Source organism: Zophobas morio, unplaced genomic scaffold (genome assembly GCF_036711695.1).
Source record: "Zophobas morio isolate AGI-343-1 ecotype UQ-CSIRO unplaced genomic scaffold, CSIRO_AGI_Zmor_V1 ptg000108l, whole genome shotgun sequence".
Taxonomy (NCBI): domain Eukaryota; kingdom Metazoa; phylum Arthropoda; class Insecta; order Coleoptera; family Tenebrionidae; genus Zophobas; species Zophobas morio.
In genome coordinates this window covers 1948581-1961280 of record NW_026972213.1, presented here as the reverse complement: position 1 = coordinate 1961280, position 12700 = coordinate 1948581, and the positions used below count along the sequence as shown (strand labels likewise).

General features: G+C 33.2%; 1 protein-coding gene across 10 annotated transcripts in view; it reads right to left on the bottom strand.

The window, feature by feature from the left end:
- The window catches only part of LOC135144836 (ubiquitin carboxyl-terminal hydrolase puf), a 47688-nt gene that overhangs the window by 20752 nt on the left and 14236 nt on the right, over positions 1–12700 (bottom strand). For 6 of the 10 annotated variants that reach the window (XM_064076941.1, XM_064076947.1, XM_064076949.1 and 3 more), the window contains 12 exons: positions 12326–12475; positions 12145–12272; positions 11845–12093; positions 11042–11792; positions 7316–7639; positions 6972–7263; positions 6753–6907; positions 6477–6704; positions 5743–6409; positions 5470–5708; positions 5209–5412; positions 4816–5155 (listed from right to left, as the gene is read on the bottom strand). In XM_064076941.1, the coding sequence (XP_063933011.1) occupies positions 4816–5155; positions 5209–5412; positions 5470–5708; positions 5743–6409; positions 6477–6704; positions 6753–6907; positions 6972–7263; positions 7316–7639; positions 11042–11792; positions 11845–12093; positions 12145–12272; positions 12326–12475 (3727 nt within the window). The remainder of the gene's footprint in view (positions 1–4815; positions 5156–5208; positions 5413–5469; positions 5709–5742; positions 6410–6476; positions 6705–6752; positions 6908–6971; positions 7264–7315; positions 7640–11041; positions 11793–11844; positions 12094–12144; positions 12273–12325; positions 12476–12700) is intronic. The other 4 variants (XM_064076944.1, XM_064076946.1, XM_064076950.1 and 1 more) reach the window with 2 other exon arrangements.

Sequence of the window (12700 nt, the reverse complement as noted above, 5' to 3'; positions counted from 1 at the left end):
ATAATAATTAAGTATACCTAAGGATACTTGTAAAATCATCAAATGAAATCATGTATGGTGGATCATTTTCTCCCCAGTTTCTTGTTTTCTGTTAACATTGGCTGGATATTTTTTGAACAAAGAGGCAGTTTAAACTAACAATATATCAAAAAAATATAGTAGAAAAATTATTATTATCCTGATGTCACACTTGTTAAAAAAAAGAAATTCTTTACTATTTCTATAGATATCAAAACGCCATTTTTCATTTTTCGTTTCTTGTAAGTTAGTGTAAAACTTCAATAAATTACCATCGACACAAAAAAACAAAGAAAATCAGTTCGTATAACAACCAACAATGAATATGTTGTATTATCACTATCAGAACATATAAATTAACTTAGCATTATTTCATATTTATTCTTGAAAGTAAATAGTTTTTTTTCTATTCCTCTTATAGTAATCGATCAATTACAAACGGGCGTCCTTTAAAGTAAATCCATCATTACCCACACCAGTGGGTAATATATATAATTACATAATTGTACAGATGTCATAAAAATTTGTCAAAAGTGACAGTTCGATATTTAACTTCCATCGTATTAGAAAAAGTACAGTACACAACTCGAGTGGTAAGCCTATTAATTCGTATTATTTAAATAAATATATATTGTAGACGGTGTAGGTTAATAAAACTGTTTACAAATATCGTTTTCTACATATGCAGATTATTATCGAACATAAAGGCCAAATTGGGATATTAAAACTATTTCATACAGTACAAGCCCACAATTTGCAACTTCACCTCCATATTCACTTCATGTTAATTTATAGAATATTTAAAATTATTAACATTTTATATACTTTCGTTGATGATTTCAAATTCACTACTTACATAATGTAAAATCTAAGACTGTGGAAAAAAAAAACAATTTTAATTAATTACATTACCAGCTCCTCTTTTTTAGACGGTTTTTTGGTGCATGAAAACAAAAGAAAAAGACTCAAAGCAAATTGTAAACTTTGTTTTGTTGTGTTGTTGTCACACTGCAAATAAGAAATAATTATATACATGGTGAGTTAGCTAAAACCGGACATCGAATGACTTTTTAATTTATGAATCTAAATATGTTAACAAAATGTAGTTCATAAATAAAAACGAATGAGTTCTATGTATGTATGCATCATTTCATTAATATGAAATAATTGACAGAAACCAAAATAAATAAAAAAAAAATCGCCACATTTTTTTAGTTTTTCTAAATTTTTGTTTTACTGTAATGGTGAGAAAAAAAAAACTCTGCAAGTTCAATATTTATTACTTTTGATAAGTTTTATTTGCTTTTTAAAATAATATTTTCTTAAAACATTTTCTGCGCATTGTCTATTATTTTTGAACCTCATGAAATTGTTTCATTTATATCACGTACTTCTTTTATCTGAAACAACCCTTGTATTTTTTTATTTTTAAATTAGTTGTTTGAACAAATTTGTATCATTTTAAAAGATCACTTATGTGAATAATTGAAATGAATGTCAATTTTTCAAGTTACTAGGTTGTCATCAATAAATATGAATTTTTCGCCTATTTTATTGAATAACTTTTACGTATTGATTTTCGAATATTGGTTGCTTTTGAGTTTTTACAAAAAATCAATATTTCCATTTATGAAAGAAGTTATAATCAAAATGTGACGTTGTCATGACATAGATCTTTTAAAATGATACACATTTGCTCCAAGAACTACAGGTTTACCTTCGAGAATAAAAAATTGGTCGAAAGTGACTCAAAGAAATGCAATGATATTTTTTTGAGTCACCTGTATACGCAAATCCAATCATCAGATTTTGTACATTTTAGATAGGATTTATTGAACAAAATTTTGAGGTGACGTCATCAAATTTTTAGGGGGAGATAAGCAAATATATTTTGACTAAACATTTATTATGCTACATGATCGTTTTCCGGGTTGGAACCGTGTTAATTGAGTTTCGCCTCTGGTATGGTTGACATACTGAGTTACCGTGCTATTTTGCCTTATTCTTAACCCTTCTCCTGAAGATGCCACTTACGAAAGTGTGCGAAACTTTAAGCCCAAAAACTCAATTAACACGATTCCAACCCGGAAAACGATCCGACCGTGGAAGCCTCCGAAATTATTTATTATGCTCTTTATAGCCTTAAAACATCTGCAAGATTTCAAAGCTTTCGGTTTAGCAGATTCAAAATTAAATTGCAACATGTTTTTTTATAATTTTGATTTTTTTTCCAAAAATCTGGATATTTCGGGTAAAAACTTTATTCGAAGTCATAAACTACATGTTTAGGACTATGTTACTTTATACAATTTAAAACCCATTTGCTACGTACAATTTTGAAGTGACGTCATCGCATTAGTGGTGGGGACGATAAGAGAAATTTTAGTTAACGTTTTATCATCAGCATGATATTCCTAATATAAATACAAAATTTGACAACAATCGGTCCAGTACTTTCGGAGATTATCTGTCTAATAAAAATACGTAACGGCAGACAGACGGAGAGACAGATAGATAGACAGACGGAAACGGAAGACCCATTTCTTCGTCCTGTAGGGGTCATGAAAGGTCGAGAAAACGTAAAAGTAGAGAGTCAGCCGGACCCGATTAAAATACTTTCTTCGCTTACGCTTGGGAAGTAAAAAGTTACAGGGCTGTACCAAATAAAAGAAACACCCTGTATAGTGTAAACATTATATTATGTGGTATAAGAATAAAGATTATATATTATGTTGTTTTTTATGGCTTTACAAATATATTTAATTTTGGGATTTCTTTTGCAACATTACCAAGTTAAGGTATCTTAATTTTCTTGTTCTTTCTCTAAGATGCAAGGGTTGAAAAAATTGAAACAGGTTTGTTGGTAATATCCGTATTGCAAGATTTTATGCATGAATAAACAAAGGTAAAAATAGTTCAACTGTCGTCATATCAAGTTTTAAAAGTGTTACCTTAACATCAAGAACTTAAAAAATACTGGCTCATATTCATTTGATCCTTTTTTTTTTTGTAAACTGAAAATGCAAATTTTTGTAGTTCTTTGCTATTGTGCTTAAATCACATTTAAATCGTTTCTGATCAACCTTGTTAATATTTTTGATTGATTATTATCATTAATTCATTACTTACTAAGCTCACGCTCCTCGGTGTCTCATTAATTACACTGGTGGACAAAATGAAAGGTTTTTGTAATAATCAGAAATGAAAATACACGTTCCTAATCTAATTTTTTCTAGCACGTATAGTTTCTGCAAATTTTTTATAATCAGAAAATCATAGAAACAAGGTATTTACGGGAAATGACTCATTGTCATCTTCCCAGGGAACTAAAATTTAATTAGTCAGTCATCATCCAACCATAAATGAAACGAAAATTTTATGTAAATCTTTCACATGCTCACATTTTGATCAAAAATGTACCGATTCGAATATTTCCGAGTCACGAACGCGTATTTGTGTGTCGATTATCTCGATATTACAATACAAAAAAATAACACATTATCCAGTTTTATTATAAACACACTTCGGCATCGCGAAAGTGATTCTCATTGCCGTCCGATCGCCAGCGATATTGCAGTCGTAGCCTATAACTTCACGAATTCTTAATAGGATTTACTACTTTTTCTCAATTATAAGAGTTCTCCTAGATGTTAAAATGCTTTAAAAATTAACAACGACTGGTCAATATCACAATTTCCGTGATGATCGTGATTAGATAAACCCTGATTTGCATCAAACGCCAGTGAGGTTGTGACGTGGTTGGCACTGCACAGTCGGCCAGCCAAATTTATCGCCTTACGTCCCGCCGTCGTGTTTAATATTTGTCTGGTGGATTGCCCGTCACTTTTTTTAAATTACTTGAAGGTGTCTTACTGTGAAATTGATTTTTAGCCAAAATGAATATAAATTAAGAAAATTCTGTATTGTCTACCACCACAAACATAACTGTAATATTTTTAATTTTTTACTTAATAAATAATAAAGACAAAAGCAGGATTGTATCTAAGTTTTTCATTTAAAGAGAACACATTTAAAGGTTCAAGTCTTATTTGTGACTTGATTATCGTCCAAAATTTATTTTCATACTTTTACCCAACAGTTTGAGTATGAAAACAAAGAAATAAAAAAATGTGCAACCAGAAAGTGAAACCGGATCTTTGCCGGCGGTTATTATTAATGGCCCCATCTGTATAATGATTTGAATTGTGAAAAACGTTAGTTCTAGGATTTTCTCGCAAATTCTTTAAGATTTTAGATACTCCATAGGCACTCCAAAGGTGAGTGAGCGTTCCATTGCCAGTGATCACGTGAAAGTCGCACCAACAGCTTGAGCTAAAGCCCTATTGAGTCGATGTCCAATTTACATTAGTAAAACCAGGAATGGTGAGAAACGCAACCACTCTATTTAAAATATTTTACGTGAAATACTACAAGAAGTTTGGCTTATTCACTTGTTGCGAAACAACAAAACCTATGCTCAAACCGAATGAAACATCCTAAAATCGCAAATATACACACCCCACCTAACTGCAACAAATCTAGTACAAAAATGAGTCATAAACACTCAAAAAAAAAACACATGGTTTCCAATAGAAACGGTAGGTTCGTCGTTCACTGAACTCGTCAGTGATTCTGCTATAGAAATTAGGTTTCATATTGGCCACACGCAACTATGCGTAAACGACTCAAATTCGACCCCAGAAAACGAAAATACGTAGTATAACGAGATTCGTAAAAAATAGTATGTTTTTTCTGCACTATTTAGAAATTGTTCTTAGTAATATGACATATGCTTACCTTGATAGTGTTGCGGCATCAACTGCTTCTCGACGTAGCCCGCCATATTGAGTCTTAACGGAAACGAGAAATGCGTGTTGACCTTCTCTTTGAGCATCGTCAGCATGTTGAACGTGTACCTCATCGTATTAAAGCACAATATATGCGGTAACTTTTTAAAACAAGCCCTCTTTTCAGCCCTAACCTTTTTCCCACATTGCGAGCACGTATACATGTTATCACCTTCAAGAGTGTCCTTAACCGTAACTTCATCTAATGATTCGTAAAGGTTTCTCATGTCGGCTACTTGACAGCGAACGGTATAAAACTCTTCTAAAGTACGACTAACATGATCACAGTCCTAAAAAGAGCAATCCTCGATCGATAGTCCAACAACACACTCATAAAACCTACTAAAGAAACAACATTGTTGCTAAGTACACCACAAAACAACTTTTTCACGACAGTTTTCAGAGCCGGCGTCATTTCTTCCAGTTTACTGACCAGGTCGATGAAGAACTCCGCCATGTCTTTCTGCTCGGCAGTGTTGAGCGGTTGGTGATCCATGGTGTACACTTTGCAGAAACTGCGGGGATTGTAGGCTTTCCTTTCGCTTTCCTATAAATCAATCACAGAATTGGTTTTGACAATATTTTAGGTATGTTTTCTTCTCACCAATAAATATGCAAACATCCTCTGCAGCTCCTTCAAAGTAGGTTCGTGTTTCGAATGTTCAGTGTTTGCGGCAAGAATCGACGCTCTAGCTTGCGGCATCATGTACAAATGTTGCATGCAAGAAGCCATATAACACGTTGCTCCTAAATTAGTTAACCCTACGTAACCGCACTCCGATCGACCGTCTTCATGTGGCCAATAATCCCAAGGATACGGTGAATGCGGTCCTGCAAAAACTCCTTAAAACTAGAAATGACGCCTTTTCCTACAAACCTGGTTGGTGCTGTTTCAGCAACTTCTCGTGCAAAATATAGTAGTTCTGTGGCGCCCCCTTCACCAACTCCACCAACAAATCATAAGACGCGGTTCTCGATCTTGGCGATTTACACTTCGGTACGTGTCGTAGTTTAGGACTAGGTAACGCGAACAAAAAATTAAACACTTCAACCAACAACTCTTGCCCTTGTTTGCTGACTTGGAAAGGCGGCCGATGTTTGATTAAATTCGTTAAAAGATTTAGAAGTCCGATGAGACCGTCATCGTCTATCGTTCGATGCCGGGTTTCGAGATAATCTCTTGATAGAAGTGAACGTGCGATTTTGTTGGTTAAACCGTTGATGTCGACGACGCAATTTTGGGGGTCTTCGAGACTTTCTTTTATTAGATCTTCGGGTAAACTATCGACTAGTCGTGCCACTAGCCAGAAGTAATCTCTGCAGGCTGGACCGTAGGGTTCTTTACCTTCTTCAAGTGCAGGGATCGCTTCGAATTTTTGAGGTCCCATACTCTCAGCTTTATCTAAGTACAGTAATAGTTCTGAGAGCATCGGAGCTACTAAGCTGCTTTCTAACACATCGCCGCTGGCGGAAACACCTAAACATAACCTGTACACAGCCGAACACACTTCGCGACGAACGGCGGGTTCTGGGTCTTCCAAAACCTATCAAAAAGTAAATTGTAGCAATTAAAAAAATTGGATCAGTTATTTTTTTCTAAAATAAACTTACCAGCCGCTGGAGCCACACGGAGAAATTCGGTGACTGAAAGAGTGCTTGCCTAGCATCTTCACTACAATGTAACCACGACACTAAAAAAGACATAGCATAATGAACGACTTGGGCTCTTCCCCAGAATCCCGTCTTGTAAAGGTTTGGATCCTTCGGTAACGACGCTTCTTCTAAAATGCTGGTGAGTTGAGGCATGGTACTTTTGACGTCAATCATGGACAACATTGCCTATAAATATTTCAGCTAATTTGTACAAACTAATGTGAAAAAACTAACCTCATTTAAATTTGGAATTACGATTTTATCGCTTCGAGAAGGCCTCGAATCAAGTGGAAGGGGTTCGACGCCCAACTGACACGTAATTTTGAGTAAGGAAGCTAAACAATCTTGTTGCCATTCGCTGCCGTTGCCGCCATCTCGTTGGAGAACGCCTGTAAATTAAAAATAAACCACAATTCAATTACGAATTATCGTAATCACAAGAAAAGTACTAACCTGACATGAATATATCAAACAAATGGCGAAGTCCACCATGATGGATAAAAGTGCGAATCCACGGTTCCTTATCGTTCTCGGTTTGTTTACTCTGGCTGCTTTTAGCACTCAAAGATTCGACAATGTACAACGAATACATCAATTTTTGTGCGCTTGACGGATCAAGAAGCTCTGTAAGTGGAGTGTCCAACTGTTTGAAGCCTTGCAACAACGTCGGACTAGTAGGTAACAAACTTAAGATATCCCAAACTCTTCTACTAAGTACTTGAGCTTTAGTGTTTGGAATATGATGCTAAAAGGCGCCTTTTATTAACTAGTTCTTTACCAAAATTATTAAAACTTACGCCACCCTTTACTGGTACTTTCATGGAGCTGAGGGTGTGCATCAAAGAGAATAACTGCTCGAAATAGTTCGGTCGCAATAGGAGTAATGTTGGTATCGATTCTCTTGGTGGTGGCGGTTGCATTGATGGTAAATCTAAACATTCGCGTTTTTTCATATTTTTTGAAACTCCTATCGAAATGTAAATCATCTGATTATCTTTGAAGCCCATTTCCGCTAGAGTTTTTTCATCACAGTCTATCGTCAGCTCTTGACCTTGTGTAATTAGTCTGATCCAAGTGTCATTCTGTTTGTGTCCGCCTGAGTCCGAATCTTGGTTTTTCATCTACAATGAATTTAATAAATTTTCCGGTAAAATTGTACAATTTAAGCTGCATTTCCAAACGTTTCAAAAAGGATAGTTTATTATTGGTCCTTTTGTTTCATGTAGTAAGATTACAATTTTTAGGAAACTTCTTTAAAAAAAAAATCTTTATTCACTAAATTTCTGGAATAACGTCATTAACACTTTTGAGAAGATCTAGGTATTTAAGGATGAAGTTTCCAAGTTTTTGGAAGAGATGAACACACGAATTCTGATTATTATTGACTAGAAAAATTGGTCGAATTAATTTTTTATGATAATCTTTATTTTAGTTTCGGTTTTTTATTTTCTTTATTTTTTTCAGTTATTCTATTTTTCGATTTTATAATTTTTTGTTTTTCAATTTTAATTTTTTCAGTTTCTCGTTTCTTCAATTTTTCGATTTGCGATTTTTCAATTTTTCATTTTTTTGTTTCTTCAATTTTAGATTTTGCAATTTTCCGATTTAAAATTTCTTAATTTTCAACTTTTAATTTTTCAGTTTTTCGATTCTTTAACTTTTCATTTCTTTAAATTTTAGATTTGCAATTTCTTGTTTCGGTTTTTATTTTTTTTATTTTTACAATTTTTTGTTTTTTTCAGTGTCAATTTTTTCAATTTTTCGTTTCTACAATTTTATTTTTATACTTCACTTTTTTAATTTTCCAACTTTTGAATGTTTCAATTTCTAGATTTTGCCTTTTTTTCATTTGCAATTTCAGGAGTATTCAACTTTTCGATTTTTCAATAATTTGATTTTATAATTTAGTAATTTTTCAATTTTTTGATATGCAATTTTTGGATTTTTTAATTTTTAATATTTTTAGTTTTAGATTCTTCAGTTTAAGGATTTTTTATTTTTCATTTCTTCGATTTGCAATGTTTCTAGTTTTCACATTAAATATGTAATAATAATAATAATAATTTTTTAAATACTTCACTTTTTTAATTTTACGATCTTCGAATGTTTCCATTTTTCAATTATTGGATTTTAAAACTTCTTCATTTATTCGACTTTTCAATATTTCATTTCTTCAAATCTTGGGTTTTTGGTTTACTTTATTTTGACAATTTTTCGGTTTTTCCATTCTCCAATTTTAAAATTTGTTTTTTCAATTTTTCGATTTGCAATTTTTCGGTTTTTTAGCTTTTGTCAGTTTTTGTGTTGTTCAATGTTCTGATTTTATAATTTTTCTTTTTTCATCTGAAATTTTTCAGTTTTCGTATTATTGATTTTTGTACTTTTCATTTTAAATATGTAATAATATATACGAGTAATTGTAATTGTAATTTTTTTTATTTTTCTCTTTTTCAATTTTATGATTTTAGAATTTTCTCATTTTCCAATTACTGAAATTTAAAACGTTTTCATTTATTCGATTTTTCAGTTCCTCGATATTAGTTTTTCAATTTTTCGACTACAGTTTTGACGATTCTATTAGTATAATTGTTCGATTTTACAATTTTTGGGTTTTCCAATTTTTCGATTCATTGATTTATTGGCTTTTCGATTTTCCACTTTCTAATTTTACAATTTTTGGTTTTCTCAATTTTTCGATTTTTCAGTTATTTCCGATGTTTTAGTTTCTCAATTTTTATTTTTTCGATCTTTTGGACTTTCAACTTTTCGAATAAAAAAAAGTGAACAAATTGCAAAATTTTAAAATTGAAAAATCAAAAATGAAAAACGAAATACATATTATAAAACTTGAAAGATTGAAGAAACGAAAAATTCAAAAATCGAAAGATTGAAAATTAAAAAAGTGAAATAATCAAAAAGGTGCAAAAGTGCAGATTTTTTAGTTTTCTGATTTTTAATTGTTGGATTTTTCAAATTTTCGAATAAAAAAATGGAAAAATCATAAAATTGTAAAATTGAAAAATCAAAAAAAAAAAAAACGAAAAAGGATGAAATGCAAATTTTGAAAAATTGGAAAGCAAAGAGGAACTTGAAAAATTGAAAAATCGAAAGATCAAAAATTAAGTAACTTAAAAATCGAAAAACTGCAAAATCGAAAAAACGAAATATTGTAAAATTGAAATACTGAAAATTAAAGATATCGGAAAATGGAATAACTGAGAAACTGAAAAATATCAAAATTGAAAAATTTAAAATTTGGAAAATCAAGGAATTAAAAAATCAATGATTGAGAATTTGAACAACTGAATGAACGAAACATTATGAAATTGAAATATTGAAAAAATAATGGAAATGAAACAACGAAAAATTGCTAATCGAGAAAATGAAAATTTAAAAATCAAGAACTCGAAAAACTAAGGAAAGGAAAAATTGAAAAATCTAAAAATTATAAAATTTGATTATGCGAATTTTATTTTTTTATGAGAATCCTTACAAGTTAAGTTAGCTGGGCCAAATAAGTTTTCCCTTAACAAAATTTTGTGCCGACGTCATCAACATTTTTGCAAAGATACGTATATCACTTTGGATAGGTGCAGTGTAATACTAATGATGACAGTATTATATTCCCAAATTTTTGGGGAAAATGGAGTGAGCCGTTCCTGATTTAATCAATAAAATAAATTGACTCTTTCAATATTTTTTCCGAGTCAACCTGTATAAGAAATTTAAAAACTTTTAATGTAATGATAAATCACAAATATAGAGTCATGATATTTTGCACAATTTGGATAGGATTTGCTCGGCAAAATTTTGAGATGACGTCATCAATTTTTTGAAAGGGGATAAACGAATAAATTTTGTTTGACGATTTACCACGATTACGACGTCCTTAAAATATTTACAAGATTTCAGAGCATTCGGTCTTGCAGTTTAAAAGTTATATTAGAAAATATTGTTACTCAGTTTTGAATTCTTTCCAAAAATTCTGGATGTCTGGGGTAAAAATTCTACACGGATTCACAAACCATGAAGTATAGCTTGTCAAATTCACCTCTTTCGAAAAATGCCGTATTTACATAAGGCAGACGTGATTAAATTGTTTGTGATTCAGTCGCACCTCTGATATTACTATCAGAGACTGAACTGAAAATCATTTATGGTATTCGTAATTTAAGACAAATAGCGATAACACTTATCAACCTGTAGACGTGAAAGTGAAACAGAAACTAAACTAAAAGATGTTTTCTACAAATTGCAATGATCGGATCAGAATGCCGACGATCCAGACTTTTTTATTGCTCTGACTTCCACTTATTGAATAAAACACATTTTTACTAATTGACATTCGTGTCAATTGCCTCTCATCCCGAATCGGTCATATGTTGCTGTAAAATCACGCGCAGAAATGGCGTCATCAACTTTGAAAATTACAAATATTAGAAGCTGTGATTTTACTTTTCTTAGGTACTTTCATTTTTTACTTTTCTAAATAAAACCATAACAGAAAAACCGACTACTCTTACCTGTGCTGGTCCTTCTGCCCACTTGACGATCTCAGCCCTCAAATCTGCCACATAATCCGACGTCAACATATCCAAGTAACACCGCTCCGTCGACGTTCCTGACTGAACAATCAACCTCAAAGGTGTCCCACAGCGATCAGTCGACGACGCCGAATGACTCCCAATCCCTTTCCCTTCCAAGGTCCACCTCCTCAAATGGTAAGCATACCTACGCCTAAACGTCTCCAGATGGCTCTTCATCAACAATAAAGCCCTTTGTATGCACAAAAGCGGCGCTTCTTCCGCACCAGGCGTACCCATGCTAACTAGATCCTCAGTGGCCGCCTTTAGATGGGTCATGCACTGCCACACGAACTGACCTTCATTTTGAAGATTTTGACCCATGTAGTAACTGTTTATATACTGAATAGCCGCCATGCTCACGTCCGTGTTGTTTGCCCTTAGAGCGATCTTCCACATATGGTCCATTCCCACGTTGTAGCTTTCTCGAACGGATTCCGTTCCCATATTGATGGCAAGTAAGTGGTTTAAACTACACAATTGCTGGAAGAGACTCAAACAAATCATGCTGAACTTCTCGGGAGACAAACTAGGCAGATGGTGCATGTAGAGTCTGCGCAAAGCGTCGATCTTTAAAGCATGAAGTTCGGTGGTTTTTGTCTGGGAAAGCAACCAACTGAAGAGTTCATCTGAACATTCAGGGTCGTGAGCTAGACATTCCCATAACGTGTCGACTTGTTCTATGCTGAGCCTAAGAAAGCAATACACTTTGGTGGGTGTTGCTTATGGCTTAAGTCACTTACTTAAACGTGTTTGGTGATACAACCGGGGAGAAAACGGCCGAGAGGAAATGCAAACGTACTTGCACTTGCATCTGGTGGGTGTACAAAGGTAACGATTTTGCCGGATTTGCGGTGTACGTTTTCAAATTATTGAAGAAATGCTTCATCATATGGTGCTGACGTTCTGCCCAATGCGTCACGTGGTGCATATCGATACCTCTAAAGGATGTGAGCAATTTGGGCAACATTCTTAGAGAGACAACAACAGAACTGAAATTTATGACATGAAATTTATGGGAGTTTAGGCGTTATTGAACGTACACATTATTGGCCAAATTGTGTAAGCACCCTTCGATAAATTTCATTCGGATTTCTTTGTCTGGGGTGTAGCAAATAAGGTTGCATAAAGTTTTTTCTGCTTCGAGTGCCAGACCTTCTCCCAAGTGGCACTAAAAATTTTATGTTTAGAAGTGTATGTTAAGTTGAAACGATGGTTTCGTACGATTTTCTCGTCTTGTAGTAAATCCCACAGAAGTGTGTTTCCTGGTTGACAAACATTGTCTGCTTTGAAACAAGCAGACAATCTAGGGTCCACCCTAACGGGAGATTTTTCCGGCGACTGATTTGCTAGGGCGTGAAGATTCATTTGAGCCTTAAAACATAAGAACAATCAATTTGTGTACTAAAATCTGAAATTAAAAATAAACGAAATCAGGTATTGGATTAGTACGTACGGTCCCCATTCTTAAAGTAAATTGACGTATACATTTTAACATTTGCTACAATATTAAAAATAAGTTAGTGTTAATAATACAAGGTGACTACAAAAGATCGAATATCAAGTTGAACATTTTTAACAAAAATTTGTCGTTCCATG